The sequence below is a fragment of the Cavia porcellus genome, unplaced genomic scaffold (genome assembly GCF_034190915.1).
Source record: "Cavia porcellus strain 051 isolate PalLab524CR breed Dunkin Hartley unplaced genomic scaffold, mCavPor4.1 scaffold_2, whole genome shotgun sequence".
NCBI classification, from domain to species: domain Eukaryota; kingdom Metazoa; phylum Chordata; class Mammalia; order Rodentia; family Caviidae; genus Cavia; species Cavia porcellus.
In genome coordinates, this window is record NW_026947485.1 from 71,107,574 (window position 1) to 71,134,663 (window position 27,090).

The 27,090-nt window shown below is 39.9% G+C and overlaps 2 protein-coding genes across 6 annotated transcripts in view; one reads left to right on the forward strand and one right to left on the reverse strand.

Annotated features, from left to right (window-relative positions):
- Kif27 (kinesin family member 27) overlaps positions 1-27,090 on the reverse strand; it is a 206,118-nt gene that overhangs the window by 147,127 nt on the left and 31,901 nt on the right. The window lies entirely within an intron of this gene.
- LOC100724958 (ATP synthase F(0) complex subunit C1, mitochondrial-like) lies at positions 561-1,124 on the forward strand. Its single transcript, XM_063243659.1, has one exon. The coding sequence runs from the start codon at positions 626-628 to the stop codon at positions 1,034-1,036; it is 411 nt and encodes a 136-aa protein (XP_063099729.1). The 5' UTR covers positions 561-625; the 3' UTR covers positions 1,037-1,124.

Consider the following 27,090-nt stretch of genomic DNA (forward strand, 5'->3'; position numbering starts at 1 on the left):
GTTTCAAGTTCACTTTGTCTGCAAACAGAATAGCTACCCGTGCTTTTTCTGGATTTCTGTTGCAAGGAATACTGTTTTCCATCCTCTGATCTTTAGTCTATGAGTTGCTTTTTGAGTCAGATGTTTCTTGTATATAACATATAGTGGGGTCCTGTTTCTTGATACATTCTGTCAACTTACTTCTTTTGACAGGTGAATTGAGCCCATTGCATTTATGGATATCACTGATATGTACTGGCTTGACTGCCATATTATGTACCTGTTGTTGGTTTCCCATTTTCCTCCCTTGTTTAATTTCTTGTCCAGTCTGGTTTCTTTCTGATTTTGTTCTGGAGATTGTGTTCATTTTTATCTCTTTCTAGTATGTCTTTCAATACTCTTTCTAGGGTTGGTTGGGTAAATATGAATTTCTTCAGTTGTTCTTTGTCATGGAAGTATCTTACTTCCCCATTAAATTTGAAAGACAGTTTTTCTGGGTACATCAGTCTGGGTTGAAAGTTGTTTTCTTTTAGGGATTGGAATACTTCACTCCAAGCTCATCTAAATCTGGTTTGTAGTCACCTTGAGCCGGGCGCGCGCTGCTACCGATCAGGGGTTGCGGGGCAGCGGGAGTGCAGACTGAAGCATGCAGACCACCGGGGCCCTGCGCTTGTCTCTGGCGCTGATCCGTTGTTGTACCCGGGGTCTGATCAGGCCCGCCTCTGCCTCCTTCCTGAGCCGGCCCCAGGACCCACCTAAATCGCCCTCCAGCAGCGCCCCCCAACTCCAGGTAGCCAGGCGGGACTTCCAGACCAGTGTGGTCTCCCAGGACATTGACACGGCGGCCAAGTTTATTGGCGCCGGGGCTGCCACGGTTGGCGTGGCTGGATCTGGGGCTGGCATTGGGACCGTGTTTGGCAGCTTGATCATCGGCTATGCCAGGAACCCGTCTCTCAAGCAGCAGCTCTTCTCCTATGCCATCCTGGGCTTCGCTCTGTCCGAGGCCATGGGGCTCTTCTGTCTGATGGTCGCTTTCCTCATCCTCTTCGCCATGTGAGCGCCTCGGAGTGTCCCCTTCCCCCGTGCCTGGTGCTGGGCCCCGAGCTGTACCATTAAACAACGTTTCTCTAAAAAAAAAAAAAAAATCTGGTCTGTGCCATGAAGTCTGCCATGATTCTAATAGGCTTTCCTTGATAGGTTACTTATGTCTTTTCTCTAACAGATTTTAGTATTGTTTTATTGTGTATATCTGGGACCTTAATTATTATATATCTGGATGTTGATCTATGTTGGTTATGACTGTTTGGCATTTTATATGCCTCACTTATATATATGTCAGATTTTTCCCCATGTTTGGGAAATTTTCTTATATTACTTCTGTGAACAGCTTAGTTATTTCCTTTGAATTGTCTCCTGCATCCTTACTGATGCCTATCAGTCCTACATTGTTTCTCTTGGCATCATCTTGAAGCTGCTGGATTGTAATTTCATGCTGCTTTGTTGTTTTTATAAATTCTATCTTTTCACGGTCACTATCTGTGATCCTGTCCTCAAGGTCTGAAATTCTATCCTCAGCTTCATTTAAACAGTTTTGCCAGCTTTCAATAGAATTTTTTGTTTCTTAGATATCTCTTTGAATTTGTTTCATGGATTTGGCTTGTTTTCTACATTGTTCATTCAAACTTTCAATGAATTTCCCATGCTCCTGCATTTTTTAAATCTATTTCTTCCCTAGCTATGTTGAGCAAATCCTTTACTAGTGTTGTTATTTCTATTTTTACATAAGACATTACTTCTAATTTGATTTCCTTTATAGCCTCATAAATTTCTTTCTTTACTTCGTTTGCTATCTTTTCAGGGATTTCTGGTATATAGAGTAGTTTTAAAGTCCTCCATTTTGCTGTCGCCTGTTCTTGTACCTGATGGACTAGATGTTTGAAATGTTTTTCATTCTGTCATTTTCACCTTCTGGACCAATATCTGGTTATTTAATCCCAGTAGTCACAACTGTCAACAGGGTAAGTTCTAGAGTCCTACAGTGTGGTTGATGTCAGCCCGATTGTTGGGTACATATTGACCAGAACCTTCTGGATCCTGTCTGAGTGAGGGGCCACCAAGTCTGCCATCAAACCTGCACTGCCAGTCCACCACAGGTCAAGGTTATGGGAGGGAGAATGGGAGCCAAACATTCACAACAGAGCTTGGTCTAAGAAATGGGGAGGATAGCCAAGGGCAACGGGTCGAGCCAGGGTGGGTGTGGTGGTTCTATGGGTCAGCACACGGGAGGAATGTGCTGGGTCAATGGCACAGCTCAGCAGCCTCAGCCAGGAAGGAGCATGGTGGTGGTCCTCTGTGTGGTAGCAATGGGAGGGCACTGATGCAGGCAAGTCCAGCTCAGCTGGCTGAGCTGGGGCAGAGCTCAGTGTTTTTCCTCCACTTGGCATGGTGGCCAGCAGCGGCCAGGGGCACTGAGGCACTCAGGCATGTCCAGCACATGAGTCGAGGGAGAGCTTGGCAGCCTCCTCAGTGGGGCACCCTCCGCTCAGGCAGTGGGGGTGCACTGAGGTGCACCAGCAAGCCCAGTGGCTGGAGCAGAGCCTATTATCTTGTTTTGAAGCTTTGTATCACTTACACTGTTGTGTTTTGATTGGCTTTATTCTGTTTTATTTTGCTTGGTTTTGACTCTTTAAAACAAAAAATAAAATTTTAAAAAGTACTTTATATGCTTGCACAAATATGCCAAAAAGAAACATAATATTTAGTATAACTAATGTACACTAATAAAAAAGAAGAGAAAAAAGGAAAATAAGCCATAAACTTAAATGTAAGAGACAAAATATAAAACTCTGTTTTTTGTCTTTTTCCTTTTTTTTTTTTTTTTTTTTTTTTTTTTGGTCTTTTTCGTTTTTTATCAGTACCGGGGATTGAACTCACGACCGCACACCTGCAAGGCAGGCACTTATGCTGCTGAGCTAAATCCCCAGCCCCAAATATAAAACTTTTAAAACACAGGACACATAACTTTATGACTTCATATTTGGCAAAAGTTTCTCAGAAATGACATCAAAAATAAAAGCAATACAGGGATAAAGTAAGACAAACTACACTTCACTGTTTAAAAATTTGTTGCTCAAGCCAGGTGTGGTGGCACTCACCTGTAATCCCAGCATTCGGGAGGCTGAAGCCGAAGGATCATCACAAGTTCAAGATCAGCCTGGGCTATAAACTGAGCTAAAAGTCAACCTGAACTGCATAGCAAGACCTTGTCTTGAAAAACAAAAAACAAAACAAAACTTTGTCCCTCAGCATCCTCAAGAAGGAGAAAAGGCAATTCAATGAGTGGAAAAAAATATTCCTAAATCTTATAACTAGTTAGGGACTTGTGTCAGAATACATAAAATGTATTAAAATTCATTAACGTTAAAAAGCAATTTAGAGCCAGGAATGCTGTGCATACTTGTATCCCAGCACTCAAGAGGTTGAGGCAGAATGATCACCACAAGATCTAGACTAGCCTGGGCTAAATAATGACTTCAAATATAGCCTCAACTACAGAGTGAGATCCTTGAAAACCTGCAACTAAGTAAGTAAATTTTTAAAAGGCAATTTAAGCCAGGGATATAGGTCAGTGGCATAAGCACCTGCCTGGAAAACACAAGGAATCAAACTGAGTTTGATTCCTGGTTCCAAGAAAAAAAAAAGGCAATTTAAAATTAGCAAAAGACATGAAAACATAGTTCTTCAAGTTCTTCAAAGAAGATACACAGGGTCAGGGGTGGTGCCACACACCTGTAATCCCAGTACTCAGGAGGCTGAGACAGGATGATCACCATGAGTTCAACTTAACCTGTACTAAATCGCTGTAGTAAGTTTAAGGTCAGTTTGAACTACATAGCAAAAAACTGTCTCCAGGGGCTGGGGATTTAGCTCAGCGGCATAAGCACCTGCCTTGTAAGCAGGCGGTCATGAGTTCGATCCCTGGTACCGGTAAAAATGAAAAAGACAAAAAAAAAAAAAAAAAGAAAGAAAAAGAAACAAAAAACTGTCTCAAAAAAAAAAAAAAAAAAAGAACCAGATACACAAATGGTCAATAAAAATATTCAAAGCTGCTTGACCCATAATTAGCTGTCAAACTTACAATAAAAACCATATTAATAAGGGACCTCTTCTGTACCTTACTATCATAAATTAATCAACCAAACACAATATCAACAAAAAAATCACAGTTTAACCAGATCTTCAAACAAATGGACTTAATCTACAGTGCTCCATCCAACAATAACAGAATATACATTCTCTCTGTAGCACATGGAGATTTTACAAAATAGAATACATATTAGCAAGCAAGCATGCTTATATAAATTCAAAAGAACTGAAATTTTATCATGCATATTATCAGATCATAATACAATAAATACAAACCAATAGCAAAAGAAACCAATGAAATTATGCAAGGGCATAGAAATTAAACAACACATTCTTAAATAATGAATGGGTCACAGAAGAAATTTAAGAACTAAGACAATTCCTAGAATTAAATAATGCTAGTACAACATACTAGGACTTACGGGACACAATGAAAGCATCCTACAAGAGTGTTTAGCTGTGAATGCCCACATCAGAAAAACATGACAAAGCCCAGCCCCAACACATACACAAGCCACCACTGGGAGACTCTTCTGTGGGTATCCAGCCCAGAAAAGCAGCCTGCCATGCCTTGCAGAGCTGCACATGTCTACAAAAGGCAGCCCCACTCCCCACTGCCTCCTGGGGAACCTGAATTAGGACAAACTCAGGTGCCTGACCTATCATCCTACACCATGGATGGGTAGCCAGTGTGGAAAGCACCAGGGACTCCCAAACATCTCACCTGGAGCAACCCAGGAAAATGTCAATATGAAGGAGCAAAAGGAAATCTCTGGCCTCCAATTCAAACAGAACAAGTCCAGGAGACATGGACATGGAAGAAAGTAGAAGTAATACATCTGAAATTTCTGGAATGATGGCAACTCACGTAAAGAAACAACTTCATAAGGCTGTAAAAGAAATCAGATCAGAAAAAATATCTCAGGTAAAAGAAGAAATGACAAACACAGAAGGGTTGCTGAGCATAATTAACAAAGACATAGATAAAAAAGAGGAGCACAGAAAATGAGAGAAATTAGGGGCTGGGGATTTAGCTCAGCGGCATAAGCGCCTGCCTTGCACGCAGGCAGTCGTGAGTTCAATCCCCGGTACTGATAAAAAAGGAAAAAGACAAAAAAAAAAGAGAGAGAGAAATCTTGAATGAACAATATAAAAAATTGGAATGCATGATAGAATAAAATATCCTGTAGAGGTCCAGACAGAAGGAGATGAACCACTCAACCCAGGAAGAAAATAAAGGGAAAAGAGCTGGTCAAACACACAGTCCCAGGGCTACCATTGGAGCAGTTAAGGTTGGTAGCCAAAGAGCTCTCGCCAGAACAGCTGGAACTAGAGCTGCCACAACTCGCTGGAGCCACCCAAACTTGCACTGCTGCGACCTGCTGGATCTGCAGTCACACTGAAGTCAAGAGGTCGGCAAGAAGAGGTCGGCAAGCCCAACAAAGAATAGAGTCAGCATTGGAGACCTGGCATTAACCTATGGTGAGTACAAGGAATAAGACCCTCTCACAGGAAGGTGGCAACCAACTAGACAACATGTTGGAATTGTGCAGGATAACCAGGCACAAGGACTGCCAATGACTTCAGTCAGTTACCCCTTCCCAGAGCAAATTGGTGGGACCTGCTTAGCCTGGGTTACACCCCTGGCCATGACCCAGTAAGTCGTCCCAAACCAATTCCACATGTGCAGCACACACTAACGCAGTGAAGGCCCCCACAGGTTGAATGGCGTAGAGGGGAGAGGCCAGCATACACCGCCCCTGCTTGCACCTCAGTGAACAAAAGCAAACTGGAAAGTGCAGAAATTCCTAGCCAGCGTGCTTCAGAAGAACCATAACCAACAAGGAAACAGGCTGGGACCTCCACTATACAACTGTATGGAAGAAACCAAAAACATAACAAGAGAAAGAAATAAGAAAAAGCCCCTAACCCCCAAACCTAAGAATACTAATCCAGGAGAGATAAATACAAAAGAGATTGAGGGCAGCAAACATGCAATATCAGACACGGCATCAGTGGACATAAAGAGATATCTTCGGGACATCATAGATGAGCTCAAAACTGAAATATTAATTCAAGTAAAGCAAGATATAAGAAGATTATTAAAGCAAATGCTAAGCACCTCTCATGAAGACACAGATGGAAGAATGGAGGGACCCAAAAAATGAAACGTTCAATGAAGAATATAAAGAAAACCTAAACTACATGAAGCAGATTCAAAGAGATTACCAGGAAATGAAAAACTCCATTGAAAGCTGGCAAAACTGCTTGAAAGAAACTAAGGATAGACTATCAAAACTTGAAGACAGGTTTGCAATGTGTGATCATGAAAGAAAAGATTTCTTAAAAATAACAAGGAAATAGGCAGTAACAATACCAAGGCTAGAAGATGACAAGAGGATCTACAACCTAAGAATAAAAAATGTGAATGGGGCTGGGGATTTAGTTTAGCCGCTTAAGTGCCTGCCTGGCAAGCACAAGGTCATGAGTTCTATTCCCAGTACCCCCCCCCCACCAAATGTGAATGAAGAAGCAGGGATAAAAACAAAGGAAATAAAAGGCTATTCACAGAAATAATTAAGGGAAACTTCCCAAGCATAGGAAAAGGAAGTGATATTCAGATGTATGAGGTATACAGAACTCCAGCCACCTACAATCTATAAAGGAAAACCTATCAAAATCAAATATGAGAAAAACCATGCTCTCTGTGACAGGAAATGAGAGAGAAATAGGGGCACCTGAAGATAGGTTGGGAAGACAGAATATGTATGTGCAATAGAGAACTACTTAGCTATAATGAAGAAAAACCTTGAGGCTTTTATAGGTAAAGGACTACAACTTGAGATCAAGTCCAAGGAACTAGAAAAAAGTAGGGTAGCTTGCCCATCAAATACAGAATGGCTAAGATAGATACAGCATTTTTCTACAATGGAATAGCCATTATCAAGAACTCAAGTAACAATAAATGTCAACCAGGCTGCAGGAAAAAAGGAACCTGTCTACACTGTTAGTGGGAAAATAAACTAGTACAACCACTATGGAGATCATTATAGACATTCCTCAAAAAATTAAAAAAAAGAAATTCCACTTGACTCAGCTACTTCCCTTCAGGATTCTTTTTGAAAGAGTTAAAGTTATCATATTACAATAATAGATGCACACCCATGTTTATAGCAGTGTAATTTACAATGGCTAAATGTTGGAAAGAACTACATACCTATTAAAAGCGGAATGGATAAAGAAAATGTGGCAAAAGGAATACACAGTGGAGTATTACTCTACTATAAAAGTAGGACAAACTTAAGGCATTTGTAGGTAAACTGATGCATTTTGAGACTATGCTAAATGAAAACAGTTGGAGCACAAGTTTAAATATCACATGGTTTTTCTATACAAGAAACTCAAAATATATATAAAGAGCAAACTAAAGGCTAGACAATAGGAAGAAAAGAAATCTTCAAACAGAAGTGGAATGAAATGGAGAGGGAAGGAAAGGAAGGAAAAACTGATTTAAAGAGAGAATAAAAGAAAAAATAGAAATAGAGCTTTTTCAAATGGGAAGGGAATTAGGCACTGGAGGGAATAGAAAAGGACAAAAAGAGAGTCAGGCCAGAAAAGGACAAAAAGAGAGTCAGGCCAGGTGTGGTAGTGCACACCTGTAATCCTAGCATTCAGGAGGCTAGGGCAGGAAGACAGCTGTGAGTTTAGGCCCACCTAAATTACACAGTGAAACCTTGTGTTAAAAAGACCAAAACAAAAAGGTTTTTAAAAAATGCATTATGCGGGACGGGCCCACGCTATCCCCCGAGCCCAGCCTGTTTCGCTGCCGCACCTAGCCATCGGTGTGCAGAGGAGGAGCTGGGCGGATCTGGGGTTACTGCATCGGCCTCTCCGTGTGTCTGGAGGACTGTGGATATCTCGGCCCAGACTGTTTGGGTCCCTCCAGGCTTCCAGGTGCAGTGAAGGGGAGAGCTGGGTTTGAGGCCTCCACATCCGCCTCCCCATCCCGGTTAGACTTGGAGAACTGCTGAGCTCCCAACGGGTGGGCGTGCCCACATTATCCCCCCGAGCCCAGCCTGTTTCGCTGCCGCACCTAGGAATCGGTGTGCAGAGGAGGAGCTGGGCGGATCTGGGGTGCCTGCATCGGCCTCCCCGTGTGTCTGGAGGACTGTGGATATCTCTGCAAGCAGGGAGGGATCACAGGTTCCTGAGATACCACGGCCTGTGGTGAGTCCCCTAACCCGGCTGCGATTGAAGAGCTGTGGAGCTTCCAAGGGGCAGGTGAGCGCACAGTGTCCCTGAGGCCCAGCTGGTCTGGAACTGTGGAGTTCTGAGCAGGCAGAGGAGGGCCATTGGTTCTGCAGGCCCAATGGCTTGGGGTAGTGTGGTGCCAGAGTCTCAGTAGCTGCAAACATAGAAGGGGATTTTCAACAGATCCTGAGGAAGCTTTCAAATAACACTTGAAACACAGAAATATAGGAAAATGACAAAACGAAAGACCAAATTACAACCTCAAATCTCCAACCCATCTCAAGAAACCCTACGAGCATTGTATATAGAAGAAAATATATCCCATCACCTCATATATCGGACACAATAGCTACTGAAATTGACAAGCAAATCCAGGAAGCTTTAAAGAAATTCAAACTCGAAATAATCTCCCAGATAAAAGAAGAAATGATAAAAGAAATGAAAGACATTCTGAATATATCTAAAGAAAACACAGATAAAAAAAATTGGAGGAACTAAACAAAAAGATAGAATCCCTAGACAAGCAATATAAGAAACAAACAGATTACATAATGCAGATGCACAGAGATACACAGGAAATAAAAAACTCCACTGAAAATTGTAAAACCCGCCTTAATGAAAGTAAAGATAGAATTTCAGACCTTGAAGACAGGACTGCAGCTAGTGAACAGGAAAGGAAAGATCTTTTAAAAATAACAAGAAATCAGGAAACAACAATTCAACAACTGCAAGATGATGCAAAGAAGAATAACATAAGCATGATAGAGATTAATGAAAAAGAAGGAGACAACATAAGGGATGTCAAGAGGATATTTAGAGAAGTAATAGCTGAAAATTTCCCAAGCATGAGATCAGAAACCGACATCAGGATCAGTGAAGCATACAGAACTCCAAATAGTCATAACCAAAATAAAACTACACCCAGACATATAATAATCACCATCCCAGAAATCCAACACAAGAATAGACTATTAAAAGCTGTCAGAGGTCCCTTGCCTTGCGCCTGCACATCCCACTCAGTCCCGTGCTGGCCCTGGCCTCGCCCTCACAGTGGATGCCGGTCTTGTGCACGGAGTCGCCATTTTGCCGCTAGAGAAGCCCTCTGGAGACCTGAACGCTCTTTCTTCAGCGGCCTAGCCTGCGGCGGGGCGGGGGCTGAGGTCTGGGCCAGGGTCACCACAAGGAACTACAGTGCTGAGACTCCGTTCTTGGACATAGATTCTTAAATGTCTATGTGTGGATGCACCTTGATGTCATGTTGGAAACCACTAGGAGGTGAGTTGACTCTGAGCAGGATTTAAATTTTACTAATTGACTTTCTATGTTTAGCTGTCAATCTGTCTGAGGCCCAGGCCCCTTGCCTGGAGATGGGAGCTGATTCATAGTAAGTGAACCTCTATGAATCACAGGTCCTGGCTGAGGCCTGTAGTGGCTTGTGAGGCCAGAGATACTTCAAAAGGCAGCTGTAGGTTCCCGAGGCACCTTGGCCCGTACCCAGCCGCGCCTGGCCGTCGGTGTGCGGAGGAGGAGCTGCGCGGATCCGGAGCCGCCTGCAGAGGCCCCTTCCTTTGTCTGGAGGAGGAGGGGTCCCGGGTTCCTGGGGCACCTCGGCCCGTACCCAGCCGCGCCTGGCTGTCGGTGTGCGGAGGAGGAGCTGCGTGGATCCGGAGAGCCTGCAGAGGCCCCTTCCTTTGTCTGGAGGAGGAGGGGTCCCGGGTTCCTGGGGCACCTCGGCCCGTACCCAGCCGCGCCTGGCCGTCGGTGTGCGGAGGAGGAGCTGCGCGGATCCGGAGCCGCCTGCAGAGGCCCCTTCCTTTGTCTGGAGGAGGAGGGGTCCCGGGTTCCTGAGGAACCTCGGCCTGTGCCCAGCCGCGCCTGGCCATCGGTGTGCGGAGGAGGAGCTGCGCGGATCTGGAGCCGCCTGCAGAGGCCCCTTCCTTTGTCTGGAGGAGGAGGGGTCCCGGGTTCCTGAGGCACCTCGGCCTGAGCCCAGCCACGCATAGCCATCTGCGTGCAGAGGAGGAGCGGGGTAGATCCGGAGTGCCCGCAGGAGGCCCTTCCTTTGTCTGGAGGTTTGTGGATATCTCTGCAAGCAGGGAGGGATCACAGGCTCCTGAGGCACTGCGGTCTGTGGTGAGTACCCTAACCCGGCTGCGATCCAAGAGCTGTGGATCTACCAAGGGGCAGGTGGGCGCACAGTGTCCCTGAGGCCCAGCTGGTCTGGAACCGCGGAGTTCTGAACAAGCAGAGAAGGGCCATTGGTTCTGCAGGCCCAATGGCCTGGGGTAGAGTGGTGCCAGAGTCTCAGTAGCTGCAAACATAGAAGGGGATTTTCAACAGATCCTGAGGAGGCTTTCAAATAACACTTGAAACACAGAAATATAGGAAAATGACAAAACGAAAGACCAAATTACAACCTCAAACCTCCAGCCCATCTCAGGAAACCCTAGGAGAAGTGTATTTAGAAGAAAATATATCCCATCCTCCTCATATATTAGACACAATAGCTACTGAAGTTGACAAGCAACTCCAGGAAGCTTTAAAGAAATTCAAACTCGAAATAATTTCCCAGATAAAAGAAGAAATGATAAAAGAAATGAAAGAGATTCTAAATATATCTAAAGAAAACACAGATAAAAAATTGGAGGAATTGAACAAAAAGATAGAATCCCTAGACGAGCAATATAAGAAACAAACAGAATACATAATGCAGATGCACAGAGATATACAGGAAATAAAAAACTCCACTTAAAGTTGTAAAAACCGCCTTAATGAAAGTGAAGATAGAATTTCAGACCTTGAAGACAGGATTGCAGCAAGTGAACAGGAAAGGAAAGATCTTTTAAAAATAACAAGGAATCAGGAAACAACAATTCAACAACTGCAAGATGATGCAAAGAAGAATAACATAAGAATGATAGGGATTAATGAAAAAGAAGGAGACAACATAAAGGATATCAAGAGGATATTTAGAGAAGCAATAGCTGAAAACTTCCCAAGCATGAGATCAGAAACTGACATCAGGATCAGTGAAGCATATAGAACTCCAAATAGTCATAACCAAAATAAAACTACACCCAGACATATAATAATCACCATCCCAGAAATCCAACACAAGAATAGATTATTAAAAGCTGTCAGAGAGAAAAGACAGATCACTTATAAAGGAAAACCTATCAGAATCACAGCAGACTTCTCATCACAAACAATAAAGTCAAGAAGAGCATGGAGTGAAGTATTCCAGATCCTAAAGCAAAATGATTTCCAACCTAGACTGATATATCCTGCAAAACTATCATTTAAAATAGATGGTGAAATACGATACTTCCATGACAAAGAACAGCTGAAAAACTTCATGAACACCAAACCAACCCTGCAAAAAATATTGAAAGACAGTTTAGATACACAAAGGAAAAAAGCACTAAGCAAAGCAAATAATTAAACAGAACAGAAAGATAAAGATGCAACAGCAGAGAGATAAGAATCCTACAATTAAACAACATTTAACAGTAATAACCATTAATGTAAATGGTCTCAATGCACCAATCAAAAGAAACAGACTAGCAGAATGGATCAAGAAACAAAATCCAACCATATGCTGTTTACAGGAAACCCATCTAACCCAGAAGGATACTCACAGACTGAAAGTCAAAGGATGGAAAACAATTCTTCATGCAGCAGGAATCCAAAAAAAGGCAGGAGTAGCCATTCTGTTTGCAGACAACGTGAACTTTAAACCAACAATGACCATAAAGGACAAACAAGGTCACTACATACTCGTAAGGGGAAAACTCCAAGAGGAAGAGATAACTATCTTAAATATATACGCACCAAACTCCAGAGCGCCCAGTTATATAAAACAATTATTAACAGAAATGAAAACTCAAATTATCAGTAACACAATTGTAACGGGAGACCTTAATACGCCATTGACACCAAGGGACAGATCGACCAGACAGAAAATGAGTAAAGAAATAACAGAACTGAATCATACCTGTGAACAAATGGGTTTGATAGACATATACAGAATGTTCCACTCAACAACATCAGAATACACATTCTTCTCAGCAGTACATGGATCATTTTCTAAAATAGACCATATATTAGCTCATAGAACATATTTAAACAAGTGCAAAAGAGCTGAAATCATCCCTTGCATGTTATCGGATCACAGCGCTCTGAAATTAGAAATTAATGATAAAAGATACTGCAAAAATCCCACAAACACATGGAAACTGAATAACACACTCTTGAGTAATCAGTGGGTCACAGAAGAAATTAAAGAAGAAATCAAACAATACCTAAAAGAAAATGAAAATGCAGATACAACTTACCGGAATCTGTGGGATACAATGAAAGCCGTTCTGAGAGGAAAATTTATTGCACTGAGTTCCCACATCAGGAAAACAGAACGAATACAAATAAATAACTTGATGCTACACCTCAAACAGCTAGAAAAGGAAGAGCAAGTCAAGCCCAAAGCCAAAAGAAGAGAGGAAATTATAAAAATCAGAGCAGAAATCAATGCAATAGAGACTAAGAAAACAATCCAAAGGATCAACAAATCAAAGAGTTGGTTCTTTGAAAGAATAAATAAAATCGATAAGCCTCTAGCCAACCTTATTAAAAAAAGGGAAGAAAAAGCTCAAATTTATGCAATAAGAAATGAAAATAGAAGTCACTACAGACCCAATAGAAATACAGAAGATCATCAACACCTATTTTGAAAACCTCTACTCTCAAAAGTTTGATAACACAGAAGAAATAGACAGTTTCTTAGAAGCATATGAAGTGCCAAAGCTAGATCAAGAGGATGTAAAACTGTTGAATAACCCAATCTCGGTTACTGAAATTGAAAATGTAATTAAGTCCTTACCCACCAAGAAGAGCCCAGGCCCAGATGGATTCACTGCAGAATTCTACAAGAAATACAAAGAAGACCTAATGCCGACACTCCTCAAACTATTCAATGAAATTGAAAGGGAAGCAATCCTGCCTAAGTCATTCCTGGAAGCAAATATCACTCTAGTACCAAAACCTGAGAAAGACCCAACTAAAAAAGAGAACTATAGACCGATCTCCCTAATGAACACAGATGCAAAAATCCTCAATAAAATATTGGCAAACAGGATCCAGCAAATCATCAAGAAGATTATACACCATGACCAAGTGGGATTCATCCCAGGAATGCAAGGATGGTTCAATATACGCAAATCAATAAATGTAATTCACCATATCAATAAAGCCAAAAATAAGAATCACATGATCATTTCTATAGATGCAGAAAAAGCCTTCGATAAGGTCCAACATTTATTCATGATAAAAACTCTACAGAAAATTGGAATAGATGGTCTTTACCTCAATATAATAAAGGCCATTTATGACAAACCAACAGCCAGCATCATACTAAATGGCCAAAAATTGAAAGCCTTTACTTTAAAATCGGGCACAAGACAAGGATGTCCTTTATCACCACTCCTATTTAATATAGTACTGGAAGTACTAGCCAGAGCAATTAGGCAAGAAAGAGAAATAAAAGGGGTAAAGATAGGAAAAGAAGAAGTTAAGTTGTCATTGTTTGCAGATGACATGATACTCTACATAGAAGACGCCCTAAGCTCCATTGAAAGACTCTTAGATACAATAAATAAATTCAGTAATGTGGCTGGATACAAAATCAATACTCAGAAATCAATAGCATTCCTATACACAAACAACAAAACCACAGAGAGGGAAATAAGGGAAACTGGACTATTCACATTAGCAAGCAAAAAAATGAAATATTTAGGAATTACTCTTACGAAAGAAGTGAAAGACTTATACAGTGAAAACTATATTACACTGAAAAAGGAAATTGAAGATGATCTCAGAAAATGGAAAGACATCCCTTGCTCATGGATAGGAAGAACAAACATTGTGAAGATGGCCATTCTCCCAAAACTCTTATACAGATTCAATGCAATCCCAATAGAAATACCATCAACATACCTTATAGATCTAGAGAAATCACTCCTAAATTTCATCTGGAACCAGAAGAGACCTAGAATCGCAAAAGCAATTCTAAGCAGCAAAGACAAAGCAGGAGGCATCACAATCCCTGACTTGAAATTATACTACAAAGCAACAGTAGTAAAATCAACATGGTATTGGAATCAAAATAGAGCTGAAGATCAATGGAATAGATTAGAAGATACAACCACAACTACAAACACACTCAACCACCTTATCTTCGATAAAGGAGCCAAGCAGGTTCACTGGAAGAACGACAGTCTCTTTAATAAATGGTGCTGGAAAAACTGGCTCTCCATTTGCCAAAAACTAAAGCTAGACCCATGTCTATCACCATGTACTAAATTAAAATCTAAATGGGTCAAAGATCTGAATATTAAAACAGAAACGCTAAATCTATTGGAAGACAAATTGGGTAGAAACCTTGGAGACATAGGAGTAGGTAGAGAATTCATGAATAGGACTCAAACTGCACGGGAAATACTTCCCAGAATCAATAACTGGGACCACTTCTTATTAAAAAGTTTTTGCATGTCAAAAGAAATCTCCAGCATAGTGAAAAGAAAACCCACAAACTGGGAAAAGATTTTAGTGAACTCTCTCTCAGACAAGGGACTCTTGTCTAAAACATATAAAGAATTAAAAAAACTCAGACCTTCAAAATTCCAAGATCCAATCTAAAAATGGGCATCTGAGATGAATACGCAATTCTCAGATGAAGAAATGCAAATGGCAAATAAATACATGAAAAAATGCTCATCATCATTGGTCATTAGAGAAATGCAAATTAAAACCACACTGAGATACCATCTCACTCCTGAAAGAATGGCCAGGATCAAGAAAACCAACAACAACAAATGCTGGAGAGGCTGTGGGGAAAAAGGAACTCTCCTGCACTGTTGGTGGGAGTGTAGACTGGTACAGCCTTTGTGGAGATCTGTCTGGAGGTTTCTCAAAAAGTTGGGATTGGAAATCCCATTTATTCCAGCTATTCCACTTCTAGGCATATTCCCAGAAGAACTGAAAGCATCATACCACAGGGATATATGTGCACCTATGTTTATAGCAGCACAATTTGTAATCGCCAGATCTTGGAAACAACCCAAGTGTCCATCAACTGAGGAATGGATAAAAAAGTTGTGGTATTTCTATACAATGGAGTATTATTCAGCTATAAAGAAGGATCGCATTGAGATATTTATCAATAAATGGGCGCAGCTTGAGACCATACTCATAAGTGAAATAAATCAATCTCGCATGTATGAATACCGAATAGTTTCCCTAATGTAAGTAATGATTCAAATATATAAAAATATGTGATAATCATGATTCCCCATTATGTGGCCTTGAAGCCTTATAAAATTTTCACTTATTAGTTAGAAAGGCTTTACTCTGGGCTTTTTGATATGGAAATATTTGAAGCTATAGTATATGAAGTTTTATCCAAATATTTTAAGGAAAAAGACAGACACTATGGTAACTACTATTCTTTAAAAAAAATTATTTAGCTATTTCTTATGTTTATTTTAATTAAGGGAAAAACTTAAAAAATTAGGATATATAGTAGTAACTCTTTTTGATCTCCTATTAACTTGTTTTGAAGTCCTGTAATACTCCCAAGATCTTGTTTTGACTGATTAGACTCTGTTCCATTCTGTGCGATAGTAGCAAGTTTGAAGGCATAGGCAACTAATTTGAAGGCAATAAGATTCACAAAGATGCCCATTCTGGTTTGACTATTGTCTCCTTTGGAAGTCCTGTAATGTTCACAATGCCTAAGTTTTATTGGTCTTGTTCTCCACTGTTTTGTCCGGCTTTATAATATCTAATGAGATGGACAATTCCTTTTAAGGAAACAAGAGACAATGTTGATAACCATTGTTGATGACCTTGTACTCTGTTCTACATCATGTGCTATGTCTATCCTTGGTTTGGACTTACAGCTTTGTTTTGCCATATTTGACTTTATTCTCTCCCCCCCCAAGAGAGTAATGAGAACTGAGGAGTAATAAAATCCAAAATGTATAAATTTTGTTATAAAAAAGAGAGGGAGGGGAAAAAAAAAGAGCTCTAACGGATATAACAACAAGTGTGTTTAGGGATGTTAAATAGCTGACTATATTAATGTTTTTGGATCATTGAACACAGCTGTTTGCAGTCTCTCCGTTTGAATGTCTACTTTGTATTCTTTGATACTGTGATTTGAGCAACTATTTCCAAGATGATATTATGTAATCTATTAACAGGTGATTTCTTACTGTTATGTTTTTTTTTTTGTAGTTATGTATTATGTGTAACCTTACACTGCTTTGTTCTGTTTTGTGTTTTTCTCTTTTTCCTCTTAAATAAAAAAAAAAAAAAAAAAAAAAAGCTGTCAGAGAGAAAAGACAGATCACTTATAAAGGAAAACCTATCAGAATCACAGCAGACTTCTCATCACAAACAATAAAGTCAAGAAGAGCATGGAGTGAAGTATTCCAGATCCTAAAGCAAAATGATTTCCAACCTAGACTGATATATCCTGCAAAACTATCATTCAAAATAGATGGTGAAATACGATACTTCCATGACAAAGAACAACTGAAGAACTTCATGAACATCAAACCAACCCTGCAAAAAATATTGAAAGACAGTTTAGATACACAAAGGAAAAAACCACTAAGCAAAGCACATAATTAAACAGAACAGAAAGATAAAGATGCAACAGCAGAGAGATAACATTCCTACAATTAACCAGCATTTAACAGTAATAACCATTAATGTAAATGGTCTCAATGCATCAATCAAAAGAAACAGACTAGCAGAATGGATCAAGAAACAAAATCCAACCATATGCTGTTTACAGGAAACCCATCTAACCCAGAAGGATACTCACAGACTGAAAGTCAAAGGATGGAAAACAATTCTTCATGCAGCAGGAATCCAAAAAAAGGCAGGAGTAGCCATTCTGTTTGCAGACAACGAGAAATTTAAACCAACAATGACGATAAAGGACAAAGAAGGCCACTACATATTCGTAAGGGGAAAACTCCAAGAGGAAGAGATAACTATCTTAAATATATACGCACCAAACTCTAGAACACCCAGTTATATAAAACAATTATTAACAGAAATGAAAACTCAAATTATCAGTAACACAATTGTAACAGGAGACCTTAATATGCCATTGACACCAAGGGACAGACCAACCAGACAGAAAATGAGCAAAGAAAATGTCAATTAAAGAAATGTTATTTCTTTAATAACAGAACTGAATCACACCTGTGAACAAATGGGTTTGATAGACATATACAGAATGTCCCACCCAACAACATCAGAATACACATTCTTCTCAGCAGTACATGGATCATTTTCTAAAATAGACCATATATTAGCTCACAGAACATATTTAAACAAATGCAAAAGAGTTGAAATCATCCCTTGCATGTTATCGGATCATAGCGCTCTGAAATTAGAAATTAATGATAAAAGGTACTGCAAAAATCCCACAAACACATGGAAACTGAATAACACACTCTTGAGCAATCACTGGGTCACAGAAGAAATTAAAGAAGAAATTAAACAATACCTAAAAGAAAATGAAAATGCAGATACAACTTACCGGAATCTGTGGGATGCAATGAAAGCCGTCCTGAGAGGAAAATTTGTTGCACTGAGTTCCCACATCAGGAAAACAGAACGAATACAAATAAACAATTTGATGCTACACTTCAAACAGATAGAAAAAGAAGAGCAAGTCAAGCCCAAAGCCAAAAGAAGAGAGGAAATTATAAAAATCAGAGCAGAAATCAATGCAATAGAGACTAAGAAAACAATCCAAAGAATCAACAAATCAAAGAGTTGATTCTTTGAAAGAATAAATAAAATCGATAAGCCCCTAGCCAACCTTATTTTAAAAAGGGAAGAAAAAAGCTCAAATTCATGCAATAAGAAATGAAAAAGGTGAAATCACTACAGACCCAATAGAAATACAGAAGATCATCAACACCTATTTCGAAAACCTCTACTCTCAAAAGTTTGATAACGCAGAAGAAATAGACAGATTCTTAGAAGCATATGAAGTACCAAAGCTAGATCAAGAGGATGTAAAACTGTTGAATAACCCAATCTCTGTTAATGAAATTGAAAATGTAATTAAGGCCTTACCCACCAAGAAGAGCCCAGGCCCAGATGGATTCACTGCAGAATTCTACAAGAAATACAAAGAAGACCTAATGCCGACACTCCTCAAACTATTCAATGAAATTGAAAGGGAAGCAATCCTTCCTAAGTCATTCCTGGAAGCAAATATTACTCTAGTACCAAAACCTGAGAAAGACCCAACTAAAAAAGAGAACTATAGACTGATCTCCCTAATGAACACAGATGCAAAAATCCTCAATAAAATATTGGCAAATATGATCCAGCAAATCATCAAGAAGATTATACACCATGACCAAGTGGGATTCATCCCAGGAATGTAAGGATGGTTCAACATACGCAAATCAATAAATGTAATCCACCATATCAATAAAGCCAAAAATAAGAATCACATGATCATTTCTATAGATACAGAAAAAGCCTTTGAGAAAGGGTGCTGAAAATGGCGGTGAGCTAGGGGATCGAGCGAAGAGTCTCTCCAGAGAATTCAAACTCAAAGCTAAAAAAAAAAAAAAAAAAAAAGACAGCATGGAGAGGACCAGACAAATCGATAGCGATTCTTATTAACCAAGACAGTACAGCTGGAGGATTTAAAGTCGTGCTGAGACTGGAGGCTGCAAATCCCGCGCCCTTAAATCAACAAACAGACTCGTGGACCCAGCACGAAAAGCTGAGTTGCTTTTGGGGACCGCGGGAAACTGAGACCCAGATCGAGACTCCAAGTAGCAGCCAGTTCTGCACCGCTGCACCAGAGCGGATGTACAAAGCTCTGGCGATTCAAATCTAAACGGTGCACAGAAATCTGACCGGTCAGCGCTGAGCCCCGAGTGGGGGAAAAGTGGACAGCTTGGTGTGCGGCGGTCCCGGAACGAGGACTTGCACCGGACTCTGGTGAGTACAGAAAACCCCGCGGCTGCTGGGTTTGGCCAGAGAACAGCTGGCCCGCCACCACGGGGAAATCAATAACACAGAGTCTGGTGCAGACATATTAGCCTGGCGGCAGAAACCGCAGCTTGGTGACATCACCAGGTCCCCCTGTAGGGAGGGCTGGTGGAAGACATCTTGAGTCCTGGCAGAGCCTGATTACTTGCTGGCTTCAGCTCCACACAGAGAACTTAGTGGGAGCCATATTGGTTTTGGGCAGATCTGCTTTTCTGGTGCTCCTATCACAGAGAGCTTTGGAAGAGAACGGCTGGGACCTGGGCAGAATCCTGTGCCATTACTCAGCTGCTTCTGATTCAAAGAGAACTGGCAGGAGCTACTGGGGCTAAACCAAGCCTCTGCTTGGGGCCCAATAAGCAGATACAAAATAGTCACACCTCAGTGACAACCAGAAAGTACAGCCTAATTTATGAACTAACTGACACAGAGGCTAGAGACTAGACTGTACCGCCCCTATATCCCAGCCTACCCCAGATAACAGCAAATTGGGGAGGACAGCAAAAACTCAAGCCAGCACGCTTCTGAAAGGCCCTAAGCAATTCGGAGAGGGCCAGAGAACTCCAGGACAGTCTGAAAGAAACCAGAAACATGACAAGAGATAAAAATAAAAAAAAAATCTCCAGCTGTTCAACAGGAGAAATTAAACCCAAGAGAACTAAACACTGAAGAGAACAAGCACAGTAACCATCCTCTACTCGACACAGCATCAGCCGAAATTAAAAAGTACTTACATGATCTCATAGAGGAATTTAAAGATGTACTCCTGATCCAAGTGAGGCAAGATATAAAGAGATTAATTAAAGAAATGACAAGCCCCGCCCAAGAGAACACAGATGGAAGAACTGAGGAAATCAGAAAAGAAAGAGAAGCATCTGAAAAAGAATTTAAGCATAACTTAGAATACATGAAACAGATCCAAAGAGAATATCAGGAAACTAAGAACTCCATTGAATATTGGCAAAATGCCTTGACAGAAACTAAAGACAACCTTCTGAAACTTGAAGAGAGATTTAGGGCTTATGAACGTGAAAGAAAAAGCCTCTTAAAAATAACAAGGAACCAGAAAGAAGCAATTCTAAAACTGGAAGATGATAAAAAGATACATAACCTAAGGATAAAGAATGTGAGTGAGGAAGCAGGAACATCCAAAAATGAAATACAAAAAATATTCACAGAGATATTAAAGCAAAATTCCCCACGTATAGCAAAAAGAAATGATATCCAGATAAAAGAAGCATACAGAACGCCAGCTACCTACAACCAAAACAGATCTACGCCTAGGCATATAATAATCGAGATCCCAGAAATCCACCAAAAAAACAGAATATTAAAAGCAGCCAGAGAAAGGATGCAGGTTACCTATAACGGGAAATCTATCAAAATAACAGCAGACTTATCAACACAAACTCTTAAGTCAAGAAGGGAGTGGGGAGAAATATTCCAAGTCCTGAAGGAAAAAAATATGCAACCTAAGTTCATATATCCGTCAAAACTCTCTCTAAAAATTAATGAAGAAATAAGATACTTTCAAGACAAGGAGGAACTGTGGGAGTTCGTGGCCACCAATCCAACCCTACAGAGATCGCTGAAGGACATTACAGAGAAAGAGAGGAAGAGATATCAGGATTACAGCTACAGTGGCAGAGAAGCCTCAGTGAACGGGGCAGACCATGGAATGAGGGAATAAGGTGGACAAATTATAGCAGAAAAGTGGAGTAGCAGACATGAGGCAGAGACGTTAAGCTAGTCTTTAGTAGAGACAGCTCTGAAACTATATTTAAAAAAAAAAAAGCAGAGGTCATTGCTAATGGTGTATAACGATTTAAAAGACACAGTAGTTCTAGTGCCATATTTAGATTGAATTAAATTTGTTCTGGTCTGTCCACTCATATCAGATTTGAGGACACAGACCTCTAGAACCAAAAATAGCAGGTTATACCACGGTAACTATCCTTACTTTCCTATTGACTTAGGCTGAAATTCTGTATTACTTACATTGTCTTACTATGACTGATCTTAATTGTATCTGAATCATAAGACTATTGGTTGCCCTTGACTGATCCTATTTGAAATCGGTATGCGTGTTAGAATCAACCCTAAAAGTAGAGGAAACTACTCTGAGCATGACAAGATGTAAAGGATATCCATACTGGTATGAATCAGTAACAGCTCTCAAATACTACAATGCAGTCAAAGATAAGTTTTTATAAAAATAGGTGATAGTATGTTTAACTATAATAAGCCAGTGTTGTCGACAAATCTATTGAAAATAACAAGAGAAAACATAGTAGCTACGGAAGATCATTTATATTATAGTTTTATAAGTCCTATCCATTGCATGTTTATCTAGGAAATTGTTTCGTTGTCTTGTTATGACTTGGTTTTCCCTATAATACAGAGAGGATAGGAACAAATACTCTGAGGAAGAGACCTGAAAAACCCGAGGCTTATTTTGTAGCATTATAATATAAATTCTAGCAATCTATTGCTTGCTGATTAAAATGACTCTGGACTGGTTTCTTCAGCTCAACTTCAGCATATGCAGAGATGGGGACGGCTATCACAAAGAGAATGAGAGATGCGATGGTAGTTGGTATTGTCTTCCCTAATTTGGAACTTGAGGACCTAAAAAGACTCCATCATCCTGTAATGATTTGATTAGTTCTATAATATGCAATAAATATAGAAAGTGGGTGAAGTTAGGGACAACTATTTGTAAGAAGCTAGAGACAGTTAGATAAGGTAGATCTCCAGTGGACTTGCTTTGAAATCTGTATTTCTTTAAATTGTTTTTTATTTTTTTTAAATGTTCTGTTCTGTTTTGATATGGTTAACCTTATCCTCTTAGAGATGTAAAACAAATAGGTGGGACTGATAATCATATTACGGAGCTTTTGTTCGGCCATAGAGCAGAATGGTTTGTAGGGTCATTTTTTTGAATGTCATTCTATATACTTTAATTCTATAACCTGAACAGCCATTTCGAAGATGACAATTTGTAACTTATCAACTGGCAATTTCTTACCTTTTGTTTGTCTGTAATTTAGTATTATTTCTACCCTTTTTTTAAATCTCCATGTATTTTTTTTTCGTTTCCTTTTCTTTAAATAAAAAAAAAAAAAGAAAAAGCCTTTGATAAGGTCCAACATTTATTCATGATAAGAACTTTACAGAAAATTGCAATAGATGGTCTTTACCTCAATATAATAAAGGCCATTTATGACAAACCAACAGCCAGCATCATACTAAATGGCCAAAAACTGAAAGCCTTTACTTTAAAATCGGGCACAAGACAAGGATGTCCTTTATCACCACTCCTATTTAATATAGTACTGGAAGTACTAGCCAGAGCAATTAGGCAAGAAAGAGAAATAAAAGGGGTAAAGATAGGAAAAGAAGAAGTTAAATTATCATTGTTTGCAGATGACATGATACTCTACATAGAAGACCCCCTAAACTCCATTGAAAGGCTCTTAGATACAATAAATAAATTCAGTAATGTGGCTGGATACAAAAATCAATACTCAGAAATCAATAGCATTCCTATACACGAACAACAAAATCACAGAGAGGGAAATAAGAGAAACTGGACTATTCACATTAGCAAGCAAAAAAATGAAATATTTAGGAATTACTCTTACAAAAGAAGTGAAAGACTTATACAGTGAAAATTATAATACACTGAAAAAGGAAATTGAAGATGATCTCAGAAAATGGAAAGACATCCCTTGCTCATGGATAGGAAGAACAAACATTGTGAAGATGGCCATTCTCCCAAAACTGTTATACAGATTCAATGCAATCCCAATAGAAATACCGTCAACATACCTTATAGATCTAGAGAAATCACTCCTAAACTTCATCTGGACCCAGAAGAGACCTAGAATCGCAAAGGCAATTCTAAGCAGCAAAGACAAAACAGGAGGCATCACAATCCCTGACTTGAAGTTATACTACAAAGCAACAGTAGTAAAATCAACATGGTATTGGAATCAAAACAGAGCCGAAGATCAATGGAATAGATTAGAAGATACGACCACAACTACAAACACACTCAACCACCTTATCTTTGATAAAGGAGCCAAGCAGGTTCACTGGAAGAACGAAAGTCTCTTTAATAAATGGTGCTGGAAAAACTGGCTCCCCATTTGCCGAAAACTAAAGCTAGACCCATGTCTATCACCATGTACTAAATTAAAATCTAAATGGGTCAAAGATCTGAATATTAAAACAGAAACACTAAATCTATTGGAAGACAAATTGGGTAGAAACCTTGGAAACATAGGAGTAGGTAGAGAATTCATGAACAGGACTCAAACCGCATGGGAAATACTTCCCAGAATCAATAACTGGGACCACTTCTTATTAAAAAGTTTCTGCATGTCAAAAGAAATCTCCAGCATAGTGAAAAGAAAACCCACAAACTGGGAAAAGATTTTAGTGAACTCTCTCTCAGACAAGGGACTCTTGTCTAAAACATATAAAGAATTAAAAAAACTCAGACCTCCAAAATTCAAAGATCCAATCCAAAAATGGGCATCTGAGATGAATACGCAATTCTCAGATGAAGAAATGCAAATAGCAAATAAATACATGAAAAAATGCTCATCATCATTGGTCATTAGAGAAATGCAAATTAAAACCACACTGAGATACCATCTCACTCCTGAAAGAATGGCCAGGATCAAGAAAACCAACAACAACAAATGCTGCAGAGGCGGTGGGGAAAAAGGAACTCTCCTGCACTGTTGGTGGGAGTGTAGACTGGTACAGCCTTTGTGGAGGTCTGTCTGGAGATTTCTCAAAAAGTTGGGATTGGAAATCCCATTTATTCCAGCTATTCCACTTCTAGGCATATTCCCAGAAGAACTGAAAGCATCATACCACAGTGATATATGTGCACCTATGTTTATAGCAGCACAATTTGTAATAGCCAGATCTTGGAAACAACCCAAGTGTCCATCAACTGAGGAATGGATAAAAAAGTTGTGGTATTTCTATACAATGGAGTATTATTCAGCTATAAAGAAGGATCACATTGAGATATTTATCAATAAATGGGCGCAGCTTGAGACCATACTCATAAGTGAAATAAATCAATCTCGTATGTGTGAATACCGAATAGTTTCCCTAATGTAAGTAATGATTCAAATATATAAAAATATGTGGTAATCATGATTCCCCATTATGTGGCCTTGAAGCCTTATAAAGTTTTCACTTATTAATTAGAAAGAAATATTTGAAGCTATAGTATATGAAGTTTTATCCAAATATTTCAAGGAAAAAGACAGACACTATGGTAACTACTATTAAGTCGGGTTATTTGGTGGTGAAGCACTAGGCTGCTGAAACAGTCATGCTTTGACCTCTATTGTTATATTGTTATGTCCTGTTTTATCTCAATCTCTCCCTTATTCTTTAAAAAAATTATTTAGTTATTTCTTATGTTTGTTTTAATTAAGGGGAACAATTAAAAAAATTAGGATATATAATAGTAACTCTTTTTGATTTCCTATTAACTTGTTTTGAAGTCCTGTAATACTCCCACGATCTTGTTTTGACTGATTAGACTCTGTTCCATTCTGTATGATAGTATCAAGTTTGAGGGTATAGGCAACTACTTTGAAGGCAATAAGATTCACTAAGATACCCATTCTTGTTTGACTATTGTCTCCTTTGGAAGTCCTGTAATGTTTACAATGCCTAAGTTTTATTGGTCTTGTTCTCTACTGTTTTATCCAACTTTATAATATCTAATGAGATAGACAATTCTTTTTAAGGAAACAAGAGACAACGTTGATAACCATTATTGTTAACCTTATACCCTGTTCTACATCATGTGCTATGTCTATCCTTGGTTTTGACTGACAGCTTTGTTTTGCCATATTTGACTTTATTCTCTCCCCCCCAAAAAAGTAATAAGAACTAAGGAGTAATAAAATCCAAAATGTGTAAATTTTGTTGTAAAAAAGAGAGGGGGAAAAAAAGGGCTCTAACGGATATAACAGCAAGTGTGTTTGGGGGTGTTAAATGGCTGACTATATTAATGTTTTTGGATCATTGAACGCAGCTGTTTGCAGTCTCTCTGTTTGAATGTCCACTTTGTATTCTTTGATACTGTGATTTGAGCAACTATTTCCAAGATGATAATATGTAATCTACTAACAGGTGATTTCTTACTGTTATTTTTTTTTTGTAGTTCTGTATTACCTGTACCCTTACACCGCTTTGTTTTGTGTTTTTCTCTTTTTCCTCTTAAATAAAATTTTTTAAAAATGCATTATGTATATGTACAAATTCCCAATGATAAACTTAATCATTAAGTACTACAAACATGTACTAGTACAAAATTAATGGCAGAAGAGGAAGGTGGTAAACAGCACCTTCCCAGCTCATGGTGTGAGATGGGGTTCAAACCTAAAGGTGTAGCAGGACAGGCAACTCCTTGAAGGCCGCCATGGCGACAGCGGACTCCATGAAGAAGTACTGCAGTGCAAAGGACCAGTGGATGCCGTGAGTTGCAACAGTCGGCTAGTAACTATAGTACAAACGTGTCCGAGAGAGGATGAGCAGCCAACACCATTCTGGGAAGAAGCCAGCTGAACCCGAGCTCAGAGCAGCTGTGGGTTTGTTTCATCTCAAGGCTCTGAGGGTCTGGCTGAGGTGCAGCTGTGGAAGACCTCCAAGGTCGGTGAGCCAAGTTCAAACCAACAAGAGACACCCAGAGTGTTGTGGGCTGAATATCTTAAATCCCATCCTCACAGCCAGAGGCCAGGATCAGCCTACATTCTGTAGAACTGAAAGTGCTGGCTTGCTGGGATTATTTACCACCCTATCCTAACTCATCCAATATGAATCTGGGCTCTCTTTGCCTTCTTTGCCTACCAGTGACAGCAGAGACACACCTGAAGTAGATCTACTACTACTACTTCTGTGCTGAAGTTGGGCTGCTGGAATCGGGAATTGGTGAGTTTAGTCTTTGATGGGAGGATGCAGTACAACAGAGAACAGAAACAACATTGAGAGCTGCATTAATGCTTAGTGAGTGCTAGGAATTGGGTCACACAGGGGGGGGGGGGTGACCAGCTGGATGACATATTGGAGTTGGGCAGGATGGGCCTGAATCCAGAACCTCTGTGGCATCAGTGAGTCGTCCCTGGCCCAAAGAGGACTGTGGGATCTGCTGGGGCTGGGTAACACCCCTGGCAGGGAACGAATAGCCAGGGACAAAACTGTCCCGAACCTGTGACGTCTGCACAGCACAGACTAATGTGCAGAAGACACTCACCAACTGACTGGTTCAGAGGAGAGGGGCCAGCCCACATCATCCCTGCATGCACCTCAGATAACAGTAAACTGGAGAGGGCAGCAAGGCCCTAGCCAGCACGTTACAGAAAAACCATAAGCAATATGGAAGGGCCTGAGACCTCCACCATACAACTTGTCTGAAAGAAACTAGAAACATGACAAGAGAAAGAAACAAGAAAAAGCCTCCAGCTACTGACCCAGGGAAAATAAGTCCAGGACAGGTAAATACAGAAGAGATCCAGGACAGCAATTATGCAGTATGAGCCATAGCATCAGCAGACATAAAGAAATACCTTTGTGACCTCATAGACAAAC